Here is a 24,290-nt window from a genome sequence, read left to right on the forward strand (position 1 = left end):
TAAATGTATTGAATGTCTACCATGTGCCAGTCACTGTATTAGAGACATGGAATACAGTCATGAAAGCATCACTCCCCTCATCTTAAGGAGTTTATAGAGGGGAGATTCATGAGCAAAGAAATAGTTTCATTCCAATAAAAACATTTCCATTTGGGGATATATATGAGGTACAGATAGGCAGTATGAGTGCTTTCCCGAAAGAAAGGACCCTTGAGTTGAGACTTAAAGAATGAGCAATTTATGAGAGTATCAGATGGGGGAAGGCTTCCAAGCAGAGGTGAGGTGCACAGAGGTGTGGGAGGGCCCAGCTTGTTCAACGGCCTACTAGGGGTTCAGGATATCTGGAGTTAAGACCGGAGATGGGAGGGTGGGGGATGAGAGTGCAGGGAGGCTCAGTCAAGTCAGAGGGTTTGAGCTTTTTTCTATAGGGAATACTGAAGATTTTGAGTAGAGGAGCAATATTATCAGATTTGTTTATGCAAATGGTAGTCGATGTAGAGCAGTGGTTTATAACCATGGGAGACTTTGCCCCCCAGAAGGGATATTAGCAATATCTACAGAAATTTCTGATTGTCACAACTGGTGGTATACTATTGGCATCTAGTGGGTAGAGGCTGAGAATGCTGCTAACCATCCTGTAATGCACTTGACAGCTCCCATAATAAAGCATTATCTGGTCCAAAAGGTCAGTAGTGCCAATGTTGAGAAACTCTGGTGTAGAGTACAGATCAGAGGGTCAGACCTCTATAAGAAGGCAGTCAAAATAATGCAGGGGAGCAATAACTCAGGACAACTCAGGCCTAAGTCAGAATGGTGATAATGGTGATGGAGAGACACAAACAAATAAAGTTAATGAGGACTTACTTAATCCCTGGTTGATTGATATAGCAGGTGAGAAAAAGGGAAGAACTGTTTTCTGGCTTTAGCAACTGTGTGGATGGAAGAATCATTAGAGCAGGTTTGGAATGATCATGAGTTTAGTTTTGGGCTGGTTGGATTTAGGGTGCCTGTGGGACATCCAAGTGGAGGTGCTGAGCAGCCATCTGGATGTACAAGTTTGGAAATCTCAGAGGAGTGGTCTAGAGTGAAAGTATAAACGATGGTTGAAGTAAAAGACAAGGCCCTGAGAGAGTGTGTGAAGTAAGAAGAGGCCAAGGAGAGATTCCAGGGAACAGTGTCTAAGAACAGGCAGATAAGGGGAGATGGAGGAAGACTGGCAGTGGTGGTGGGGGAAGCAGTGGGTGGAGAAGCAGGAAAAGTAGTGTCAAGAAGTCACAGCAGGAGAGATGGGCATGGTGATGCATCCTTGTAATCCAAGCCACTCGGGAGGCTGAGGCAGGAGGATTACTTGAGCCCAGTAGTTCCAGACCTGCCTGGACAACATAGTGAGAGACTGTCTTACAAAATAAATAAAGGCCAGGCACAGTGGTTCACGCCTGTAATCTCAGCACTTTGGGAGGCCAAGGTGGAAGGACTGGCTGAGGCCAGGAGTTTGAGACCAGCCTGGGCAACATACTGAAAACTGTCTATGCAAAAAATAAAAAACTAGCCAGGCATGGTGGTGCACACCTGTAGTCCTAGTTGTTCAGGAGGCTGAGGCAGGAGGATTGCTTGAGCCCAGGAGTTCAAAGTTGCAGTGAGCTAGGATCACACCACTGCACCCCAGACTGGGCAACAGAGAGCCTGTCTCAAAAATAAAATTAAATAAATAATTTATGTTTTAAAAAGTCAAAGCAGGAGGTACACCTGGGAAGGAGGTTGGGATGGGCATATGGAGTAAGTTTGGAGGCTGGTAGGAAGTTTAGAGAGTTCACAGATAAATGTCTTTCTTTTCTCCTTGAAATAGTGCATCTGGTGAGAGCAAAGGATGGGATGGGGGCAAGAGGAGAGGGATGAAGTTTATTATGGCTTTGGGGCAGAAGGGGAGAGGGAGCTGACCAAGGTCGGACTGAGATGCTGAGCTGAGAATCTGCTGAAAAAGGAGACTATATTTGCAGTGAAACCTCTGAGCAGGGGTTGTGCAGGTCAGGAAATTCACTTCTGCCTTGCTCATTTCCAATCAGTGGCCCCTGTGCCTTTTGGGTCACTTCCTGACAACTTCCCCGGACCACTGTTTATTGCTTTCTTCCTGCAGCGAGTCAGAGGGCAAAGGTCATTAACAGCTTCTGGAGATGGTGCCGCAGCTGTACTGCTGCCTGCCAGGATTGATGCAGGGGAAGTCTGTCTCCTGGGATATCCGGGCCCACAGCCACAGTAGAGAGTTGGAGCAGAAGCTGTTTCCAGGGTTCAGCCATGGCAGGGTCTTGGTGTCTCTCAGGAGGCTAAACAATGCACAGGTCATTTCTATCAAGGGTCTGGGCAACAATCAGAAGTCCTTGGCCAGCTTTCTCTCTAAGCACATTTTCTGGCTGAGAAAGGGGAACTCTCCAGCTTCCTGTTGCAGCATATCATGACCCTGAGGTCCTTATATCCACAAAGAGCACTTTGTCACAGGCTACAGTTGTCAGTACCAGCTAACCCACTATTGAGGGTCTAATGTGTACCCAATGTATAAAACTTAGTGTGAAAGAAGGTTTTGTTACAAAGCAGGATGATCAGACTGTCGATTTACTCAGTGAAAAAAAATACGGGTAAAGCACCTACTGTGTACCTTGCACTGTACTAGGCAAAGAAGAGGGGACACCACTCACCCCAGTCTCTCCCTAGGTGACAGCCACAGATGCGGATAGTGGCCTATTTGGCCTCCTCTCCTATTCCTTGGGTGCTGGACTTGGGTCTTTCGGATCTCCCCCGTTCCGCATTGATGCCCACAGTGGTGATGTGTGCACAACCCGGACCCTGGACCGTGACCAGGGGCCCTCAAGCTTTGACTTCACAGTGACAGCTGTGGATGGGGTGAGTCAGTAGACCATGGGTAGGTTGGGATGTTGGGGTAGAGCACTCACCGGGGCCAGAAAAGGCTCACCCGACCTGTGGCTGCATGTCCCACCAGGGAGGCCTCAAGTCCATGGTATATGTGAAGGTGTTTCTGTCAGACGAGAACGACAACCCTCCTCAGTTTTATCCACGGGAGTATGCTGCCAGTATAAGTGCCCAGAGTCCACCAGGAACAGCTGTGCTGAGGGTGCGTGCCCATGACCCTGACCAGGGGTCCCATGGGCGACTCGCCTACCATATCCTGGCTGGCAATAGCCCCCCACTTTTTGCATTGGATGAGCAATCAGGTGAGGATCCTCCCATTCCTGGGGCCTTCCCCCAGGTCTCCCTCCCCACCTGCCTAAATGATGTCCTACCCACCTCTTCCATAACCTTTCTGGCCCTAGTAAGTTTCATTATATATTTCTGCTTCTATCCTTCCTCCCAGGGCTGTTGACAGTAGCTTGGCCCTTGGCCAGATGGGCCAACTCTGTGGTGCAGCTGGAGATTGGGGCTCAGGATGGAGGTGGCCTGCAGACAGAACCCAGTGCCCGAGTGAACATCAGCATTGTGCCTGGAACCCCCACACCACCCATATTTGAGCAACTACAGTATGTTTTTTCTGTGCCAGAGGATGTGGCACCAGGCACCAGTGTGGGCATAGTCCAGGCACACAACCCACCAGGTATCATTTAGCTTTATACCCACTTGGTGCCAGACCCAAATAACCCAGTATAACCCTCCAGCACCATCTGAAGGTACCTTAGAGTATCACAGCGCAGATAGCCCCGGAGTATAAAACACTCTGGTACCAATGCCCAGCACCTTAGGCACGGTGCAGGCACACTGCTTCATGAGGCACAGGAATGTCATCTCAGTGCCAACCAACTTCTTTGCCAACCCCTACCCCTCCTCCTAATATTTTGAAAGGCATGGGTATGGGCACTGCCCATTCCTTCTTGGGATCAGAATCTGGGTCCTGACTCAATAAGGGACTTTTTCCTGATCCTGTTTTCGTCCTCCCTAGGTCGCTTGGCACCTGTGACCCTTTCCCTATCAGGTGGGGATCCCCGAGGACTCTTCTCCCTAGATGTGATTTCGGGGCTGTTGCAAACACTTCGCCCTCTGGACCGGGAGCTACTGGGACCGGTACTGGAGCTGGAGGTGCGAGCAGGCAGTGGAGTCCCCCCAGCTTTCGCTGTAGCTCGGGTGCGTGTGCTGCTGGATGATGTGAATGACAACTCCCCTGCCTTTCCTGCACCTGAAGACACAGTATTGCTACCACCAAACACTGCCCCAGGGACTCCCATCTATACACTGCGGGCTCTTGACCCCGACTCAGGTGTTAACAGTCGAGTCACGTTTACCCTGCTTGCTGGGGGTGGTGGAGCCTTCACCGTGGACCCCACCACAGGCCATGTACGGCTTATGAGGCCTCTGGGACCCTCAGGAGGGCCAGCCCATGAGCTGGAGCTGGAGGCCCGGGATGGGGGCTCCCCATCACGCACCAGCCACTTTCGACTGCGGGTGGTGGTACAGGATGTGGGAACCCGTGGGTTGGCTCCCCAATTCGACAGCCCTACCTACCGTGTGGACCTGCCCTCAGGCACCACCCCTGGAACTCAGGTCCTGCAAGTGCAGGCCCAAGCACCAGATGGGGGCCCTGTCACCTATCACCTTGCAGCAGAGGGAGCAAGTAGCCCCTTTGGCCTAGAGCCACAGAGTGGGTGGCTATGGGTGCGGGCAGCGCTGGACCGTGAGGCCCAGGAGTTGTACATACTGAAGGTAATGGCAGTGTCTGGGTCCAAAGCTGAGTTGGGGCAGCAGACAGGCACAGCCACTGTGAGGGTCAGCATTCTCAACCAGAATGAACACAGTCCCCGCTTATCTGAGGATCCCACCTTCCTGGCTGTGGCTGAGAACCAGCCCCCAGGGACCAGCGTGGGCCGAGTCTTTGCCACTGACCGAGACTCGGGACCCAATGGACGTCTGACCTACAGCCTGCAACAACTGTCTGAAGACAGCAAGGCCTTCCGCATCCACCCTCAGACTGGTGAGCACAGAGACCCAAATCCTGAGACCCCATAACCTTATCCCCAGCCTGGTGAACATCCAGACAGTATTCCCAACCCCCAGCTCCCATCTCACCCCTGAGAATGAGAATTTAGTCCTGGCATTCCCTCCCCCACTCCCCAAACCCCAGCTTCTTAGGTGCAGGCCTCAGGCTCTGCATCCCTAAATATCTCGTACATGATCCCCTTCTTGCACTCCCAGGAGAAGTGACCACACTCCAAACCCTGGACCGTGAGCAGCAAAGCACCTATCAGCTCCTGGTGCAGGTGCAGGATGGAGGGAGTCCATCCCACAGCACCACAGGCACTGTGCATGTTGCAGTGCTTGACCTCAACGACAACAGCCCCACCTTCCTGCAGGCTTCAGGAGCTGCTGCTGGCGGCCTCCCTATACAGGTATGTGAAGTGGCAGGACTTTGTCCTGAAAAATGTGAGAGGGAGTAGGGATCTCCCCACAGAGCTGTAGACGTAGGTAAGAGACTGCCTCCTGGATCGGGTGTGAGAGCCGAAAAGAGGTTCTGCCTGCCCACAGGTGAGGGAAGCTTTATCCTGAGTTGTCTGAAGAACAGGAAAGAGACAACTAGGTGAGTTGTGTTCCCACAGGTACCAGACCGCGTGCCTCCAGGAACACTGATGACGACTCTGCAAGCGAGGGATCCAGATGAGGGGGAGAATGGGACCATCTTGTACACGCTAACCGGTATGGGAGTGGAGAGAAGAGAATTGGTGGGTGATGGCATGCCCTCATGGCCTGCCCAACTCTGGGCCCCAAGCCCTCATCTTCCTCTGCCTGTCCCCAGGTCCCGGCTCAGAACTTTTCTCTCTGAACCCTCACTCAGGGGAGCTGCTCACTGCAGCTCCCCTGATCCGAGCAGAGCGGCTCCACTATGTGCTGACACTGAGTGCTCACGACCAAGGCAGCCCTCCTCGAAGTGCCAGCCTCCAGCTGCTGGTGCAGGTATGGCTGCCCTTCCCACAGTCTGCCCACCTCCCCTTGGCTACCGCTGTAGGTCCCCTTCAGTAGCTCCAGCTTCATGGGAGTCCTTGGGCTCCAGTAGTAGTAAGGTTACTCTGACCACTCTTTCCTACCACCTGGGAAGCCAGCCCAGATCTCCTTTTACACTGGCCCTCACAATTCTGTTCTCCCTCCCCGGTCCACAACAGGTGCTTCCCTCAGCTCGCTTGGGCGAGCCGCACCCAGATCTCGCAGAGCGGGACCCAGCAGCACCAGTGCCTGTCGTGCTGACGGTGACAGCAGCTGAGGGGCTGCGGCCCGGCTCTCTGTTGGGCTCGGTAGCACCGCCAGAGCCCGCAGGTTTGGGCGCACTCACCTACACACTGGTGGGTGGTGCCGATCCCGAGGGCACCTTCGCGCTGGATGCGGCCTCAGGGCGCTTGTACCTGGCGCGGCCCCTGGACTTCGAAGCAGGCCCACCGTGGCGCGCGCTCACGGTACGCGCTGAGGGGCCGGGAGGCGCTGGAGCGCGGCTGCTGCGAGTGCAGGTGCGCGTGCAGGACGAGAATGAGCATGCGCCCGCCTTCGCGCGCGATCCGCTGGCGCTGGCGCTGCCCGAGAACCCGGAGCCCGGCGCAGCGCTGTACACTTTCCGCGCGTCGGACGCTGACGGCCCCGGCCCCAATAGTGACGTGCGCTACCGCCTGCTGCGCCAGGAGCCGCCCGTGCCGGCGCTTCGCCTGGACGCGCGCACCGGGGCGCTCAGCGCTCCGCGCGGCCTGGACCGAGAGACCACTCCCGCGCTGCTGCTGCTGGTGGAAGCCATCGATCGGCCAGCCAACGCCAGCCGCCGCCGTGCAGCGCGCGTTTCTGCGCGCGTCTTCGTCACGGATGAGAATGACAACGCGCCTGTCTTCGCCTCGCCCTCACGCGTGCGCCTCCCAGAGGACCAGCCGCCTGGGCCCGCGGCGCTGCACGTGGTAGCCCGGGACCCGGACCTGGGCGAGGCCGCACGCGTGTCCTATCGGCTGACATCTGGCGGGGACGGACACTTCCGGCTGCACTCAAGCACTGGTGAGTTTGGTTGAGGGTGAGGGCGAGGAAGGTGCTGATGTGGAGTGTTGAGGTCCCCACCAACCTGCCTTACTGCTCACCTAGGAGCGCTGTCCGTGGTGCAGCCGTTGGATCGCGAACAACGAGCTGAGCACGTACTGACAGTGGTGGCCTCAGACCACGGCTCCCCGCCGCGCTCGGCCACTCAGGTGCTGACCGTCAGTGTCGCTGACGTCAACGACGAGGCGCCTACTTTCCAGCAGCAGGAGTACAGCGTCCTCTTGCGTGAGAACAGCCCGCCTGGCACATCTCTGCTCACCTTGCGAGCAACCGACCCCGACCTGGGTAAGACCTCGGGGGATGAATTATGAGTGGGATGGACTGGGGCAAGAAAGAGCGTTTTTACCCTCTGATCGCCCTCCATGCTGTCCCGCCTCAGGGGCCAACGGGCAAGTGACTTATGGAGGCGTCTCTAGCGGAAGCTTTTCTCTGGATCCTGACACTGGTGTTCTCACGACTCTTCGGGCCCTTGATCGAGAGGAGCAAGAGGAGATCAACCTGACAGGTACATGTTGACAGCACCCCAAAAGCCTGAGTGAGGTGTTGTAAACACCAGTATTACCTGGACAGAATACCCAAAGTACTACCTTCTAGAAGTTTTTGCCTAATGCCACAAAGCTCCTGTTACGTTTTTGGACCCTTTTGGGAAGTCAAGAGTTTGGCAGGGTGCAAGGTGAACTGACTTCTAGACTGCCACAACTGTGACCATACAAATTCTAAAATGCATAATGTCACAGCTATGCCCTCCAGGCCTCCCTCAGATACCGCAGCCATTTAACAGAGGAGCATATTGATACTGAATATTGGAGAGGTCAAGTGACTTGCTCAAGCTCATGCAGCTTGGAAGTGGCAGGGCTGGGACTTGAACCCAGATCTTTTCATACCTCATTTTGTGCCTTTCCTGTTACACCACCACTAGTCCAAGATATATCTTGCATGCACCAAGCATGGGAGGTAGGACACATGTATGTTTATGTATGCATGACACATGTGTGCCTGGGAAGTATGGAGAGATGGACATTTTCTGGTTTGTGTGCACCTAATGAACATATATGACCACTATGTGGTGTGGATTTCTCCATGTGATGAGAGCAGACTAGACTTCATTGATTTTGCTTTCCCACAGTGTATGCCCAGGACAGGGGCTCACCTCCCCAGTTAACTCATGCCACCGTTCGAGTGGCTGTGGAGGATGAGAATGACCATGCACCAACCTTTGGGAGTACCCATCTCTCTCTGGAGGTGCCTGAGGGCCAGGACCCCCAAACCCTTACCATGCTTCGGGCTTCTGATCCAGATGTGGGAGCCAATGGGCAGTTGCAGTACCGCATCCTAGGTGAGAACCTTCCCACTCCCACTAACTCAGCACCCACTTGCCTGGTTCTTGCTCCTCCTTGGCTGCTGTCAGCCTCAGTGCATGTGTCTGGGTCTCCTTTTCCCTCGTGATATCGTCCACCTTTTCTTTCATGCTTACACCCAGTGTCTCTGGGTATCTCTTTCCATGCCCTTTATCTCCCTGTGTGTCTCTGTTTCTATCTTCCTATTTCTTTTCTTTCTCATTTGTTTCTCCCTGTAGAGCAGTCGTTCTCAAACTTTTTGGTCCCAGAAACCCTTAACACTCTTAATTTTTGAGAACTCTAAAGAGTTTTTATGTGGATTATATCAGTATTTACTGTATTAGGTAATAAAACTGAGATAATGTTAAAATATGATTGTGAAACAAGCCAATGAAGTATACAGCTTGCCGGTATTTCTGTGTAAGCACAAGGAAATACTAAGATTTCAAGTAACAATTTGTTGGACAGTAATTAATTTCAGAGATTAAAGCAGGTATAACTGAAGATAGCCAGAACAAACTGAATCTCTGAAGACACACACATTCATGCTCTAAACTTTCTATCTAGAATATTCTAGAAAACACAAGAATACATAAGCACACATTCCATTAACCAAGACATTATGTCATCACATGTCATAGAGCATCTGCAAATTCTACTGTACATCTGTGAGATAACGAGAATAAAAAGGCCATATAATGGCTTAGTAGTGCTATGAAATAATTTTGATCTTATGCATATGAAAAGGACCTGGGGGACTCCTGGGGTTCCCAGACCACACACAGATGATACCAGCTGCTTTATAGTATCTTCTGTTACTTTCCATTTCTGTTTTTCTGTTTTTCTTCCTTTCTTTCATAAGTTCAGTTGCTTTTGTGCACATGCTCACTCTCTCTGCTGTTGTCTGTCAATCACCCCCATCCCCATGACACATGTATATTTATATGTGCATGCCCTTCTCTGCAGATGGTGACCCATCAGGAGCCTTTGTCCTCGACCTTGCTTCTGGAGAGTTTGGCACCATGAGGCCACTAGACAGAGAGGTGGAACCAGCTTTCCAGCTGAGGATAGAGGCCCGGGATGGAGGCCAGCCAGCTCTCAGTGCCACGCTGCTTTTGACAGTGACAGTGCTGGATGCCAATGACCATGCTCCAGCCTTTCCTGTGCCTGCCTACTCTGTGGAGGTGCCGGAGGATGTGCCTGCAGGGACCCTGCTGCTGCAGCTACAAGCACATGACCCTGATGCTGGAGCCAATGGCCGTGTGACTTACTACCTGGGTGCCGGTACAGCAGGAGCCTTCCTGCTGGAGCCTAGCTCTGGAGAACTACGCACAGCTGCAGCCTTGGACAGAGAACAGTGTCCCAGCTACACCTTTGCTGTGAGTGCAGTGGATGGTGCAGCTGCTGGGCCCCTAAGCACCACAGTATCTGTCACCATCACGGTGCGTGATGTCAATGACCATGCACCCACCTTCCCCACAAGTCCTCTGCGCCTACGCCTGCCCCGCCCAGGCCCCATCTTCAGTACCCCAACTCTGGCTCTGGCCACACTGAGAGCTGAAGATCGTGATGCTGGTGCCAATGCTTCCATTCTGTACCGACTGGCGGGCACACCACCTCCTGGCACTACTGTGGACTCTTACACTGGTGAAATCCGTGTGGCCCGCTCTCCTGTAGTTCTAGGCCCCCGGGATCGTGTCCTCTTCATTGTGGCCACTGATCTTGGCCGTCCAGCTCGCTCTGCCACTGGTGTGATCATTATTGGACTGCAGGGGGAAGCTGAGCATGGACCCCGCTTTCCCCGGACTAGCAGTGAGGCTATGATTCGTGAGAATGCGCCCCCAGGTGGGTTCCCAGCCATTTCTCCCAGATTCAAACTCCCAAATGGGTCAGGGTTGCCCACTGAAAATGTCCCCCAAACTCTCCCAGTCTCACGCTCGCAGTCCAACAATACCATTTTTTCTGCAGGGACTCCTATTGTCTCCCCGAGGGCTGTCCATGCAGGAGGCACAAATGGACCCATCACCTACAGCATTCTCAGTGGGAATGAGAAAGGGACATTCTCCATCCAGCCTAGTACGGGTAAGGAATAGGAGCAGGGGCTCTGTGCGGGACAGGCTACTGGGGAAGCAGGTTCTTTGCATCAGAGGAGCCTTTGATGGGTGAAGGGCTATCCTTGAGTAAGGGGTCTCAGAGAAGGAGGCTCCAGGGCAAGCAAAGGGAGCTGTCACTGATGCATTCTGCCTCCCCCAGGTGCCATCACAGTTCTCTCAGCAGAGGGGCTGGACTTCGAGGTGAGTCCACGACTGCGACTGGTGCTGCAGGCAGAGAGTGGAGGAGCCTTTGCCTTCACTGTGCTGACCCTGACCCTGCAAGATGCCAACGACAATGCTCCCCGTTTCCTGCGGCCCCATTACGTGGCCTTCCTTCCTGAGTCCCGGCCCTTGGAGGGGCCCCTGCTGCAGGTGTGGGGTGTGATGGAAAGATGGGGGAGCAGGGCTAGTCAGACTTGTCTATGGCCAGACCAGTCCCAGCAGCCTCCTACCCTCACCAGGTGGAGGCAGATGACCTGGATCAAGGCTCTGGAGGACAGATTTCCTACAGTCTGGCTGCATCCCAGCTGGCACGTGGATTGTTCCACGTAGACCCAGCCACAGGCACTATCACTACCACAGCCATCCTGGACCGTGAGATCTGGGCCGAAACACGGTGAGTCCTGGCCCTGTGGACCCAAGACCCTATCTTGGGCCTGTCCAGTTTAAAGCCCTGCCTTGAACCCATCTCAGTCCCTTGGCCACATCCTGAATTCCCCAGCCCTAAGGTCTGTCCTGAGTCCTCCTGGCCCTGCCCAGTGTTCCCCCTTATTGCCATGCTCCACCCGATGATTGTGCTTTGTACCCAGGTTGGTACTGATGGCCACAGACAGAGGGAGCCCAGCCCTGGTGGGCTCAGCTACCTTGACGGTGATGGTCATCGACACCAATGACAATCGCCCCACTATCCCCCAGCCCTGGGAGCTCCGAGTGTCAGAAGGTGAGACTGGGTAAAGTGGGTGGCATAAAAGGTGGCAGAGAGACATTTTTCTCCACCCTGCGGCTCAAGGTGGGGCTGTGTCCATGCCAAACACATTTGTCTTGTGTATTTCAGATGCATTATTGGGCTCAGAGATTGCACAGGTAACAGGGAATGATGTGGACTCAGGACCGGTGCTGTGGTATGTGCTGAGCCCATCTGGGCCCCAGGATCCCTTCAGTGTTGGCCGCTATGGAGGCCGTGTCTCCCTCACGGGGCCCCTGGACTTTGAGCAGTGTGACCACTACCAGCTGCAGCTGCTGGCGCATGATGGGCCTCATGAGGGCCGTGCCAACCTCACAGTACTTGTGGAGGATGTCAATGATAATGCACCTGCCTTCTCACAGAGCCTCTACCAGGTATTGACACCCCCGGATCCACCTTCACCTGGGCCTGGGTTGTTCCTATTGGAGGGAAGTATCAGAGCTAGCAGCTGCTGAGGTGGGCTGGACGTTGGAGCTGATCTGGGAATGGGGAGGTCCCAAGTCCTGTGAACTACATCCTGGTTTTGCATCCTGTACCCACAAAGGGGAGAAGGTGGGCATTTCCCATTCGAATACTTAGGAATAGGGGCTCCAAGTACTCCAAGTATTGGAATGGACACCAAGCAGGGCTCAAGGAAGCGAGCTCCAGAACAGGCTGCATGGACAGCAGGGCAAATGGGAAGCCTGGCCGTAAGCACTTCTCCTCACACTTCAGGTAATGCTGCTTGAGCACACACCCCCAGGCAGTGCCATTCTCTCCGTCTCTGCCACTGATCGGGACTCAGGTGCCAATGGTCACATCTCCTACCACCTGGCTTCCCCTGCTGATGGCTTCAGTGTTGACCCCAACAATGGTGCGTCTTTCCCAGGATCTGCCACTTGCCTTTGTGTTACGCTATAATCTGACCTCATTCCTTGAATTTGTTACTCAAACTCTTTAACTCCTGGATGTCTGTCCCAGGGAGGACATTTCCTCCCCTCTGTCTTCATTGTAAGCCCCTTGTTGAGTGAATGTCTAGAAGCTGTTCCCTAAGCTGTGAATCCTTGAGGCCATCCCCTTGTCTCCCAGCAGATAGGCCATTCCCTGAGTCTAACTTCCAAAACCATTTTCTAGATCCTGAAGGGTCACTCTTCTGTTCACTCACAGCCTTTGCTGAATATGTTTCTTTCCCTTCCATTCTCATCTCAGGGACCCTGTTCACAATAGTGGGAACAGTGGCCTTGGGCCACGACGGGTCAGGAGCAGTGGATGTGGTGCTGGAAGCACGAGACCATGGGACTCCAGGCCGGGCAGCACGAGCCACAGTGCATGTGCAACTGCAGGACCAGAACGACCACGCCCCGAGCTTCACATTGCCACACTACCGTGTGGCTGTGACTGAGGACCTACCCCCTGGCTCCACTCTGCTCACCCTGGAGGCTACAGATGCTGATGGAAGCCGCACCCATGCCGCTGTGGACTACAGCATCATCAGTGGCAACTGGGGCCGAGTCTTCCAGCTGGAACCCAGGCTGGCTGAGGCTGGGGAGAGTGCTGGACCAGGGCCCCAGGCACTGGGCTGCCTGGTGTTGCTTGAACCTCTAGACTTTGAAAGCCTGACACAGTACAATCTAACAGTGGCTGCAGCTGACCGTGGGCAGCCACCCCAAACCTCAGTCGTGCCAGTCACTGTCATTGTACTAGATGTCAATGACAACCCACCTGTCTTTACCCGAGCATCCTACCGTGTGGCAGTACCTGAGGACACACCTGTTGGAGCTGAGCTGCTGCATGTAGAGGCCTCTGACGCTGACCCTGGCCCTCATGGCCTCGTGCGTTTCACTGTCAGCTCAGGCGACCCATCAGGGCTCTTTGAACTGGATGAGAGCTCAGGCACCTTGCGACTGGCCCATGCCCTGGACTGTGAGACCCAGGCTCGACATCAGCTTGTAGTACAGGCTGCTGACCCTGCTGGTGCACACTTTGCTTTGGCACCAGTGACAATTGAGGTCCACGATGTGAATGATCATGGCCCAGCCTTCCCACTGAACTTACTCAGCACCAGCCTGGCCGAGAATCAGCCTCCAGGCACTCTCGTGACCACTCTGCATGCAATCGACGGGGATGCTGGGGCTTTTGGGAAGCTCCGTTACAGCCTGTTGGAGGCTGGGCCAGGGCCTGAGGGCCGTGAGGCATTTGCACTGAACAGCTCAACAGGGGAGTTGCGTGCACGAATGCCCTTTGACTACGAGCACACAGAAAGCTTCCGGCTGCTGGTGGGTGCTGCCGATGCTGGGAATCTCTCCGCCTCTGTCACTGTGTCAGTGCTGGTGACTGGAGAGGATGAGTATGACCCGGTATTTCTGGCACCAACTTTCCACTTCCAAGTGCCCGAAGGTGCCCGGCGTGGCCACAGCTTGGGTCATGTGCAGGCCACAGACGAGGATGGGGGTGCCGATGGCCTGGTTCTGTATTCCCTTGCCACCTCTTCACCCTATTTTGGTATTAACCAGACAACAGGTGCCCTGTACCTGCGGGTGGACAGTCGAGCACCAGGCAGTGGAACAGCCACCACTGGGGGTGGGGGCCGGACCCGGCGGGAAGCACCACGGGAGCTGAGGCTGGAGGTGATAGCACGGGGGCCTCTGCCTGGTTCCCGGAGTGCCACAGTGCCTGTGACCGTGGATATCACCCACACCGCACTGGGCCTGGCACCTGACCTCAACCTGCTATTAGTAGGGGCTGTAGCAGCCTCCTTGGGAGTTGTGGTGGTGCTTGCACTGGCAGCCCTTGTCCTAGGACTTGTTCGGGCCCGTAGCCGCAAGGCTGAGGCAGCCCCTGGCCCAATGTCACAGGCGGCACCCCTAGCCAGTGGCTCACTGCAGAAAGTGGGCCGGGAGCCACCTAGTCCACCACCCTCTGAGCACCTCTATCACCAGACTCTTCCCAGCTATGGTGGGCCAGGAGCTGGAGGACCCTACCCCCGTGGTGGCTCCTTGGACCCTTCACATTCAAGTGGCCGAGGCTCAGCAGAGGCTGCAGAGGATGATGAGATCCGCATGATCAATGAGTTCCCCCGTGTGGCCAGTGTGGCCTCCTCTCTGGCTGCCCGTGGCCCTGACTCAGGCATCCAGCAGGATGCAGATGGACTGAGTGACACATCCTGCGAGCCACCTGCCCCTGACACCTGGTATAAGGGCCGAAAGGCAGGGCTGCTGCTGCCAGGTGCAGGAGCCACTCTCTATCGAGAGGAGGGGCCCCCAGCCACTGCCACAGCCTTCCTGGGGGGCTGTGGCCTGAGCCCTGCACCCACTGGGGACTACGGCTTCCCAGCAGATGGCAAGCCATGTGTGGCAGGTGCACTGACAGCCATTGTGGCAGGTGAGGAGGAGCTCCGTGGCAGCTATAACTGGGACTACCTGCTGAGCTGGTGCCCTCAGTTCCAACCACTGGCCAGTGTCTTCACAGAGATCGCTCGGCTCAAGGATGAAGCTCGGCCATGTCCCCCAGCTCCCCGTATCGACCCACCACCCCTCATCACTGCCGTGGCCCACCCAGGAGCCAAGTCTGTGCCCCCCAAGCCAGCAAACACAGCTGCAGCCCGGGCCATCTTCCCACCAGCTTCTCACCGCTCCCCCATCAGCCATGAAGGCTCCCTGTCCTCAGCTGCCATGTCCCCCAGCTTCTCACCCTCTCTGTCTCCTCTGGCTGCTCGCTCACCCGTTGTCTCACCATTTGGGGTGGCCCAGGGTCCCTCAGCCTCGGCACTCAGCACAGAGTCTGGCCTGGAGCCACCTGATGACACGGAGCTGCACATCTAGCTGTGGCCCAGGCTGGGCCCCGACCTGGGATGCGCATAGTGTCCCCAATGCAGGTCCCACTCTGAGCCTGCCCTGGGCAGCCTCGGACTATGACTGGCTACGGGGAGGCCACCACCAGGCCCCAGCTCTCCACCCTGAACTCCCCAGCCCCCTCAGAGCACTAGGACCACAGAAGTCCTGTTGGTCACTGACCTGTGACCAGATCCAATGTGGGGAGAAATATGAAGGAGGTAGCAGCCCTGGGTTCTCCTCAGTGAGGGCTCCCTGCCCTGCACCAGCACCCTGAGATGGAGCTGAGACTTTATTTATTGGGGGTAGGGGGATGGAGGAGGTCCCTCCAACATGTTTGGACCTAGCTCCTCTGGGTTCCACTGACACCCCTGCCCCTGCCCAGAACCAAGTGCCAATTCTCACTCTGGAGCCTTAATAAACTGCAATTTGTATCCAGTCTCCAGCTTTGTTCTATAGGGATGACTGGAAGACACCTAGCAGAGTATTGTGGATGCCTCAGGAGGCACAGAGGGGTGGTGGGGTGGGGATGGCACTGGGAGCTCAGGAGCCTAGCCTGAGGCTGATGATCACATCTCTCTGCAGCTAATCTTTTCCTTCTAATATGGGCAAGAGGCCAGCAGAGCCTTGAGAGGGATCAGTTGAGTGGGAGAGGGCATCTTGGGGATGACCAGCTCTAGGCCTGAAATTCTTTTTTAAAATAAGTCGGGGTGGGTACAAGAGCAGTCAAGGGGTTTATTTGTTTTTCTTGGGGCCACTAAATATCCACATTGTAATAACAGCTCAATTTATTGAGCCTTTGTCATGTCAGGCTTTCTGCAGGTGGCTGTCTTGCTTCATCGCAGTGTAAACTTTCAAGTCATACAAAGGGATTTGAGAACCACCGGTGTAGACCGTTCTTTGGGGGAGCCAGGCTGTGAGGGAAAGGCGATTGGCCAATGTTTGAGAAGTTCATGGGACTGAGGAAATTAGAGAAAAAAAAAAGTGGTCAAAGAGAAATGTTTCTGAGCATGACGCTAGTAAATACAGCTCTAGGATCCAAGCTTAGGGGGAAACTGGAGGAATCAATGGACAGGAGGAAGTCAGATTAATAGGAGTGAGGAAAAACAATAGCTTGAAAAAACAGAAGTTTATAGTCTAAGAAAGGATTCTATAATTATAATTTCAAAGGTAGAGCAGTTTTGAGAGATAGCAAGCCCAAGTGTAGCCATGGGACTGGTTTGCTTGGGTTTAATGAGATGAAGAAATGGAAGGTTAGGGTGTTGAATGGGTCTTTTACCTAGATAATTTGATCATCTAGGTCAAATGATCGCAGGAATTGGGATGGAGAGAAAAGGGAAGTGCCGTAATCTTCAGCGTGGGGATATGATCTATAGGTTAATGGATGTCAGTGGCCTGTAGGACAACAGCAAGAGTAGAGGGATCTATCTAAAAAGTATTGAGGTCAGAACAAGGGATTTCACATGAGTATAGGATTAATGGTTTTGGAAGTTAAAATGACACTGCTGACACCATCTTCCATATGGATTTTTTGGGGAAAATAATACTTAGGAAGACTGGAAGGGAACTGAATCCTCAGGGTTTTAACTCTCATTGAAAATCTTCTTGTAATGACCCCAATTCGAAGGAGTAAACTCAGACCTTGTGGGCTTTGAGTTACCATTAGAAAGAAGCAAAGGTCTGTTTCCATTTTATCCACCTGAGCCCACTAAACAAGATGCAAGATTCCTCCGTGGCCCTTGGAACAAAGTTGATTTCCTTGAAAACCTTGGGAACCCATAATAAACAGGACCCCAGCTGATTGTAGATCTCCTGGGAAGCTACTTAAAACTGGAAACTGATTTGAATAAAAGGATCCTGGTCTTGCAAAAACTCTACTCTGTTCATAAATGTAGTCCTAAAATGAACACAAAATTGATAATATGGGGACATGAGGATAAAGGAGGAAAAAATTTTTTCACTGCAATATTTCAAGGCAGATCACTTTTATATAAGTCTCCATATTGTAAATGCAGAAACCTAGGCTCTGAGAGGTTATTTTGCTGATATCATATAGCTAGGAAGAACCCCAGTCTGTAGGTCTCTAGAGCCTACTCACTTGTGGTGATTCCCAGGGGACCAGGCTCAGGACGCAGGTGGGGAGCCCTGGGCTTACTCAGCACTTGACTGGCCAGAGGGGAGAATCCGAGTGGCGGCCCCACCCTTGCCTAGCATTCAGGACCACCCACACAAGGGAGGAGCCAGTACCGTCACTAGTTACTAGGCAGAGGGTTAGTGGTGGTGGAATATAGGGTTCATGTGATCTGTCACATGACAGCAGATCTGCGGAAGGGCAGAATGGGACTCCAAGCCTGGTGAGAAATTGAGAGGGCTGGGGAGAAAGGGATCACGTTGGGGGGAGCATACATTGGGAGGGTGGGAACACAAGGACAATGTAGCTCCCACTGAAACCCACCTGCTGCCCTTACAGCCTCCTGGGGCTCTTTGCCCTCATCCTCTCTGGCAAATGCAGTTACAGCCCGGAGCCCGACCAGCGGAGAACGTGAGTTGACTTAGCACAGACCACCCCCTTCCCCATACCCTGTTCTGTCTCTCACTGTCCTGGTCCTAGCTTCTCACCCCCATGCCAGCTCCTAGTACACACTCCATAGTTTCATCTCTAGGTTCCTAGGCTCAGTCCCCTATCATTCACCTCATGTGATCTGTATCTGCTCCTAGGATCCTACTCAAGGTCTCAGCTCCTAATCTGGAACCTTCCATGACCAATATTTTCCATCTCCACCCTAACCAAAGCCATGTCCCTGACCCCTGACCCTACAGGCTGCCCCCAGGCTGGGTGTCCCTGGGCCGTGCGGACCCTGAGGAAGAGCTGAGTCTCACCTTTGCCCTGAGACAGCAGAACCTGGAAAGACTCTCGGAGCTGGTGCAGGCTGTGTCGGATCCCAACTCTCCTCAATACGGTGCCTTTCGGGACTGAGGACAGGATGTGGGATGCAGTGGAGGGACAGAGGCCTGGGTTGGGCATGGGATGGTGATCATGTCAGGGCCTGACAAGACACTTGTGTTCCTCAGGCTAGAAACCTAAAAGGGGATGTGGTTCAGCATATAGGCTTTATGATCAAATATGAACTCAAATTCTGACTCTGCTACTTACTAGCTACCAGGCAAACAGGAAAATAGCATCTAGTACAACTTAAGTTCCTTCCCCTACCCTCGAGTCCATTCTAATTTCTTCTGTTCACATACTAAGGCTGCCAGTTCTAACTCCCAACGAGCCTTTGGATTAGTTTACTTCTTGCTGTCCTTTGTTACTACCAACTCACTCATTTATTCCCACTCCTGGACTACTGCCCAGCTCCCCAACTGATCTGCAGTCTCCTCCCTCCACCCCACCCCTCACTGTACTCCCCCACTCTGCTTCAAAACAGTCTCTCCAACAGTCAGAATGGATTGGTTCCTTCTCCTGGTTAAAGCCCTTCACAGCAGGGGGAGTGTGCACATGTGAACTGCAGAGGCTGGGGACAGGGCAGTGTGACACTAGTGTGCATGGCAGGAAACAGTGACTCACCATCGTGTTAAGCTTTAAATCAACAAGTATGCAAATTTGAGCTAAAATGGATAACTAGTGCCAAAAGATTTGAAAACATTTACTGGACATAAGCTTAAAATTAAATTGGAAAATTCGTATGTATTAATCTCATTCATTTTCATGATCATGGCAATACATGCTGTGGTGCGACATTTGCAACTTACTGGCCTTTAGGGTAAATCCATATTCTTGGCCATGACATTTCAAGTGTCTCCAACGTTTTCTTCCTCTGCTCCCCAAGTATACCCTACACCTGTACACACAACCCTCCTTTACCCTGATCCAGGCTTTGGGAAGTCCTGATGTTTCATAGTTGAGGTCTAAAACAGGGAGTTTGGGAAAGCAATGAATGAGGGCAAGTGCCTCTTCTGAATCCCTGCAGGAAAATACCTGACCCTAGAGAATGTGGCTGATCTGGTGAGGCCATCCCCACTGACCCTCCACACGGTGCAAAAATGGCTCTTGGCAGCCGGAGCCCAGAAGTGCCATTCTGTGATCACACAGGACTTTCTGACTTGCTGGCTGAGCATCCGGTGAGAGGAAATGATTTCTCCATGGAGGGCACCAGTCATCCCCTCAGTGAGATGGATGGAAGGGAGTTGAGAGCTTGCTGGGGCTTGTGGGTGGGAGCTGATGCATGGGGAAGACAGTGACTGACTGCCCAGGGATGCTCAGAGGCAGCTTCTTCTGTTCCGTTTTGAACTTTCTGACCTCTGTTTTCTGACCTCCAGACAAGCAGAGCTGCTACTCCCTGGGGCTGAGTTTCATCACTATGTGGGAGGACCTACAGAGACCCATGTTGTAAGGTCCCCACGTCCCTACCAGCTTCCACAGGCCTTGGCCCCCCATGTGGACTTTGGTAACACCTATGGGGTGAATGGGGGTTGGGGCAGACAGATTCAGGGGCTGGGGAAGTTTAGATGCCTTTGAAGACTGGGGGTAGGGTGAGTAGTAAGGTGGGCATTACAGTCTATAAGATCTCCTCAAGCCTGACTTCTCCCTACAGTGGGGGGACTGCACCGTTTTCCCCCAACATCATCCCTGAGGCAACGTCCTGAGCCGCAGGTGACAGGGACTGTAGGCCTGCATTTGGGGGTGACCCCCTCTGTGATCCGTAAGCGATATAACTTGACCTCACAAGATGTGGGCTCTGGCACCAGCAATAACAGCCAAGCCTGTGCCCAGGTGAGCCAAGCAAAGAGCCCCAGGGTCCTCAGAGCCTCCACACAGTGTCCTCAGTGCCTTGCCACACTGGGACTCATCCTCGGACCCACGACCTCTGCTCTGACTCCCTCCATAGTTCCTGGGGCAGTATTTCCATGACTCAGACCTGGCTCAGTTCATGCGCCTCTTCGGTGGCAACTTTGCACATCAGGCATCAGTAACCCGTGTGGTTGGACAACAAGGCCGGGGCCGGGCCGGGATTGAGGCCAGTCTAGATGTGCAGTACCTGATGAGTGCTGGCGCCAACATCTCCACCTGGGTCTACAGTAGTCCTGGTACTGCCAAGAGGACTGGACAGTGGGGAAGTGGGGGGAGATGGGTATTGATCCCTGTCCCCTCAAGGGAATGCTATAAGCTGGAGAGAGATCCTGACAACCCTCAGTGACTATCTTTGTGCCCATCCCTCAAAAAAAAAATAATAATCCAGGCCGGCATGAGGGACAGGAGCCCTTCCTGCAGTGGCTCATACTGCTCAGTAACGAGTCAGCCCTGCCACATGTGCATACTGTGAGCTATGGAGATGAGGAGGACTCCCTCAGCAGCGCCTATATCCAGCGGGTCAACACGGAGCTCATGAAGGCTGCTGCTCGGGGTCTCACCCTGCTCTTCGCCTCAGGTGACCTCCTACCCTAAACTTAGACAACCCTTCCACCCCTGCAACCTGGGAGCTTTGACCCCACAGTGACCCCTGAGCCTGGTCTCTGACTCATAATCTGAACTTAGACCTTCCAACAGGGACCACTGACCTGACCTCTACACTCTGACCTCCTGCAGTAACAGCTGACACATAAATTTCCTCTCTGACATCTGAACCCACATACTAAGCCCTGACCAATTAATATGAGTGCTACACTTGGTCTCTCTTAGGTGACAGTGGGACTGGGTGTTGGTCTGTCTCTGGAAGACACCAGTTCCGCCCTACCTTCCCTGCCTCCAGGTAAGTACTCTAGCCTACCACTCAAGTATAACTACCACCTTTCACTTGTGATCTCATGATGTAGAACCTTTGTCTTGACCCCACCATGTGCTCCTGTGGTTCAGCCTTAAGGTTTGCCTGCCCTGGTTGCTGCACTCCTGTCTCTTCTTCCTGTAGGTCCCAGGCCCCAAATCTCTTGTGTGGGATATAGCTCCCATTGTTCCTTTTCCTCAGTCCCCAGGCATTTTAGTGGAAGATTTGGTGGATGTTCTGTAGAGAAATGTGTGCACAGTCACCTCGGACCATGCCTTGAAGGCTCAAAATCTCTTAGTCAATCCTATATAGATGCTTCCCCATAGAGTCTAGTTCCTCCAGCAAGATCTGGGCTATACTTAACCCTCCCCACATATCTTGGAGGTCCCCTTGGGTCCCCTACTATCTGAATGCTGTCTTCTCCCCTCAGCCCCTATGTCACCACAGTGGGAGGCACATCCTTCCAGGAACCTTTCCTCATCACAAATGAAATTGTTGACTATATCAGTGGTGGTGGCTTCAGCAATGTGTTCCCACGGCCTTCATACCAGGTACATGTGTTTATGTGCATAGATGCAGGGTAAGAGTGAGGATGGGGGATCCTCAGTTCAGCTGACTGCTGGGCAGGCCACATGCCAATACTCACTCAAAAATGCCTTTCAGGAGGAAGCTGTAGCCAAGTTCCTGAGCTCTAGCCCCCACCTTCCACCATCCAGTTACTTCAATGCCAGTGGCCGTGCCTACCCAGATGTGGCTGCACTTTCCGATGGCTACTGGGTGGTCAGCAACAGAGTGCCCATTCCATGGGTGTCCGGAACCTCGGTGAGAATCAGCCCATCTCCAAATTCTCACTCAGGAACTATCCTTACCCCCTAACACCTTGAGTACCTTGCACCCAGAACCCCTGACTCCTTAAAGATGTCTGATACTTTAAAGCATCACCCCCCTAAAAATTCCAGTCACTCTGAACCCCTGACCTTTACTTGTACCTTCACTCTTGCAGGCCTCTACTCCAGTGTTTGGGGGGCTTCTATCCTTGATCAATGAGCACAGAATCCTCAGTGGCCGCCCCCCTCTTGGCTTTCTCAACCCAAGGCTCTACCAGCAGCATGGGGCAGGACTCTTTGATGTGAGTATGGAAGGGAAGGGTGTGGACATTTTCATACAGCTATGGGGAGTACTAAGGGGGACTTGGGGGCAGTTGGGGTGGTATGGAACAGCCTCTGAAATATGAATACAGGATGAGGAGGTATACTCTTTAAGTATTGGTACTAGCAGGCCCAGATCTGATGCCAGTCTCCTCCCTAGGTAACCCATGGCTGCCATGCGTCCTGTCTGGATGAAGAGGTGGAGGGCCAGGGTTTCTGCTCTGGCCCTGGCTGGGATCCTGTAACAGGCTGGGGAACACCCAACTTCCCAGCTTTGCTGAAGACTCTACTCAACCCCTGACCTTTTCCTATCAGGAGAGATGGCTTGCCCCTGCCCTGAAGCTGGCAGTTCAGTCCCTTATTCTGCCCTATTGGAAGCCCTGCTGAACCCTCAACTATTGACTGCTGCAGACAGCTTATCTGCCTAACCCTGAAATGCTGTGAGCTTGACTTGACTCCCAACCCTACCATGCTCCATCATACTCAGGTCTCCCTACTCCTGCCTTAGATTCCTCAATAAGATGCTATAACTAGCATTTTTTTTGAATGCATCTCCCTCTGTATCTCATCTTTCTCTTTTCAATCAGGCTTTTCCAAAGGGTTGTGTACAGACTCTGTGCACTATTTCACTTCATATTCACTACCCAATTCACTGCAAGGAGATCTCTACTCTCACCTTTTACCCTTTCCTACCCTGACATCCAGAAACAATGGCCTGCAATGCATACTTCTCAATCTTTGCTTTATGGCCTTTCCATCATAGTTGCCCACTCCCTCTCCTTACTTAGCTTCCATGGCTTAACTTCTCTGACCACTCTTGTCTTCCTCCCTCATCAGCTTCTGATACTTCATAGAATGCTGACCTTCATTGCTCCATTTGTAGATTTTTGCTCTTCTCAGTTTACTCATTGTCCCCTGGAACAAATCACTGACATCTACAACCATTACCATCTCACTAAATAAGACTTTCTATCCAATAGTGATTGATACCTCAAATGTAAGATGTGTGATACTCAACATTTCATCTTCCACCTTCCCAAACCCAAACAATTCCATCTCTGGTTTCTTTTTGGTAAATGATGCTATGCTTTTTCCAACCAAGCCAGAATCCGTGTCATCTTTCCACCGCATCTTCAATCAACAAGTCCTCAATCAACAAGTCCTACTGACTGCACCTCGTACCTCTTAAATATATCTTTATCAGTCCACAAGTCCTTCCAATGATATTTCCCAAGTATATCTAGAACTTACCCACTTATATCCCCACTGCTACTACATTAGTTTAGGGCTACATTCTCTTGAAAAATACAGTGTCCTTACTTCTGGCCAATCCCCAAATCATCTTCCAGAGTAAAACGCAAATCCCATCAGGCCACTTGGATGACAACCCTTCAAGGATTACTGGATAGAGTTCAGGCTTTTTTTTTTTTCTTCCCCCAATCATAGCTCACAAACCTTCCTTGCTATTTGTTCCTAAGTAACAAATCATTTTTCCTCCTCCCTCCCCAAACCCCAAGGAACTCTCACTCTTGCTCAAGCTGTTCTGTCCCCTTAATACCACCCCGATACAAACTGCCTGGTTAATTTCCAGAATTCTTACAAGACTCAGCTCAGAAGTCACCTTCTCTCGTGAATGTTTTGATTCCCTGAGGCTACTTTATTTTGGTATGGCTGAAAAATCCTAGATTTTCTAAACAAAACCTGTTTGAATCTTGGTTCTGATATGGACTAGGAGAGAGACTGGGTCGAGCAAGTTTATCTCCCTGAGGCTGTTTCCTCGTCTGTTAAGTGGGAATATTAATACCTGCCTTTCATAATCACCAGGGAATAAAGTGGAATAATGTTGATAAGAGTACTTGGCACCTGGAAGTAGGTGGCAAATGTTAACGCCCTTCCCCCCTTGCACTGCGACCCCTGTGTCTACCTCTAGTATTGTAACGACCACATAGTATTGAAATAGCCACTTTACTCGTCTGGCTTCCTTTCCAAGACCGTTGGTGCTTAGAGGACTAGAATCGTGTTCTATGTAACTTTGTATTCCCAAGTCCTAGCTCAGGCGTTGGCAAATAAGAATTAAATATCTGCTACACTGAAAACCTCACGCCTTTCACTCGTGATTTT

The 24,290-nt window shown here is 52.7% G+C and overlaps 2 protein-coding genes across 2 annotated transcripts in view; both read left to right on the forward strand.

Moving 5' to 3' along the window:
- DCHS1 (dachsous cadherin-related 1) overlaps positions 1–15,698 on the forward strand; it is a 33,866-nt gene extending 18,168 nt beyond the window's left edge. Inside the window, exons 3-21 of the mRNA XM_033206579.1 lie at positions 2,707–2,895; positions 2,993–3,224; positions 3,365–3,601; positions 3,944–4,969; positions 5,191–5,384; positions 5,592–5,688; positions 5,789–5,946; positions 6,153–7,017; positions 7,102–7,341; positions 7,436–7,561; positions 8,183–8,392; positions 9,360–10,238; positions 10,362–10,475; positions 10,647–10,858; positions 10,948–11,102; positions 11,296–11,426; positions 11,541–11,824; positions 12,165–12,303; positions 12,639–15,698. Of these exons, the coding sequence (XP_033062470.1) occupies positions 2,707–2,895; positions 2,993–3,224; positions 3,365–3,601; positions 3,944–4,969; positions 5,191–5,384; positions 5,592–5,688; positions 5,789–5,946; positions 6,153–7,017; positions 7,102–7,341; positions 7,436–7,561; positions 8,183–8,392; positions 9,360–10,238; positions 10,362–10,475; positions 10,647–10,858; positions 10,948–11,102; positions 11,296–11,426; positions 11,541–11,824; positions 12,165–12,303; positions 12,639–15,250 (8,100 nt within the window). The 3' untranslated portion in view covers positions 15,251–15,698. The remainder of the gene's footprint in view (positions 1–2,706; positions 2,896–2,992; positions 3,225–3,364; positions 3,602–3,943; positions 4,970–5,190; positions 5,385–5,591; positions 5,689–5,788; positions 5,947–6,152; positions 7,018–7,101; positions 7,342–7,435; positions 7,562–8,182; positions 8,393–9,359; positions 10,239–10,361; positions 10,476–10,646; positions 10,859–10,947; positions 11,103–11,295; positions 11,427–11,540; positions 11,825–12,164; positions 12,304–12,638) is intronic.
- A 1,831-nt stretch (positions 15,699–17,529) lies between these two features.
- Positions 17,530–24,259, forward strand: TPP1 (tripeptidyl peptidase 1). The gene is made up of 13 exons (XM_033206580.1): positions 17,530–17,613; positions 17,730–17,801; positions 18,080–18,219; positions 19,231–19,381; positions 19,580–19,707; positions 19,855–20,033; positions 20,149–20,347; positions 20,500–20,688; positions 20,940–21,009; positions 21,452–21,572; positions 21,685–21,843; positions 22,025–22,150; positions 22,330–24,259. The coding sequence occupies exons 1-13, from the start codon at positions 17,570–17,572 to the stop codon at positions 22,468–22,470; spliced, it is 1,719 nt and encodes a 572-aa protein (XP_033062471.1). The 5' UTR covers positions 17,530–17,569; the 3' UTR covers positions 22,471–24,259.
- Positions 24,260–24,290: the final 31 nt, after the last annotated feature.

Source organism: Trachypithecus francoisi, unplaced genomic scaffold (genome assembly GCF_009764315.1).
Source record: "Trachypithecus francoisi isolate TF-2019V2 unplaced genomic scaffold, Tfra_2.0 Lachesis_group8, whole genome shotgun sequence".
Lineage (NCBI taxonomy): Eukaryota > Metazoa > Chordata > Mammalia > Primates > Cercopithecidae > Trachypithecus > Trachypithecus francoisi.

What these genes read in the sequence shown, in the direction of transcription:
- TPP1 (XM_033206580.1), top strand. Translation starts at nt 17,570, where the DNA reads ATGACAGCAGATCTGCGGAAGGGCAGAATGGGACTCCAAGCCTG. An exon ending in ACTTGCTGGCTGAGCATCCG is followed by an intron (nt 19,382 to 19,579) that starts GTGAGAGGAAAT and finishes TCTGACCTCCAG; the next exon opens with ACAAGCAGAGCTGCTACTCC. An exon ending in TCCCACGGCCTTCATACCAG is followed by an intron (nt 21,573 to 21,684) that starts GTACATGTGTTT and finishes AATGCCTTTCAG; the next exon opens with GAGGAAGCTGTAGCCAAGTT.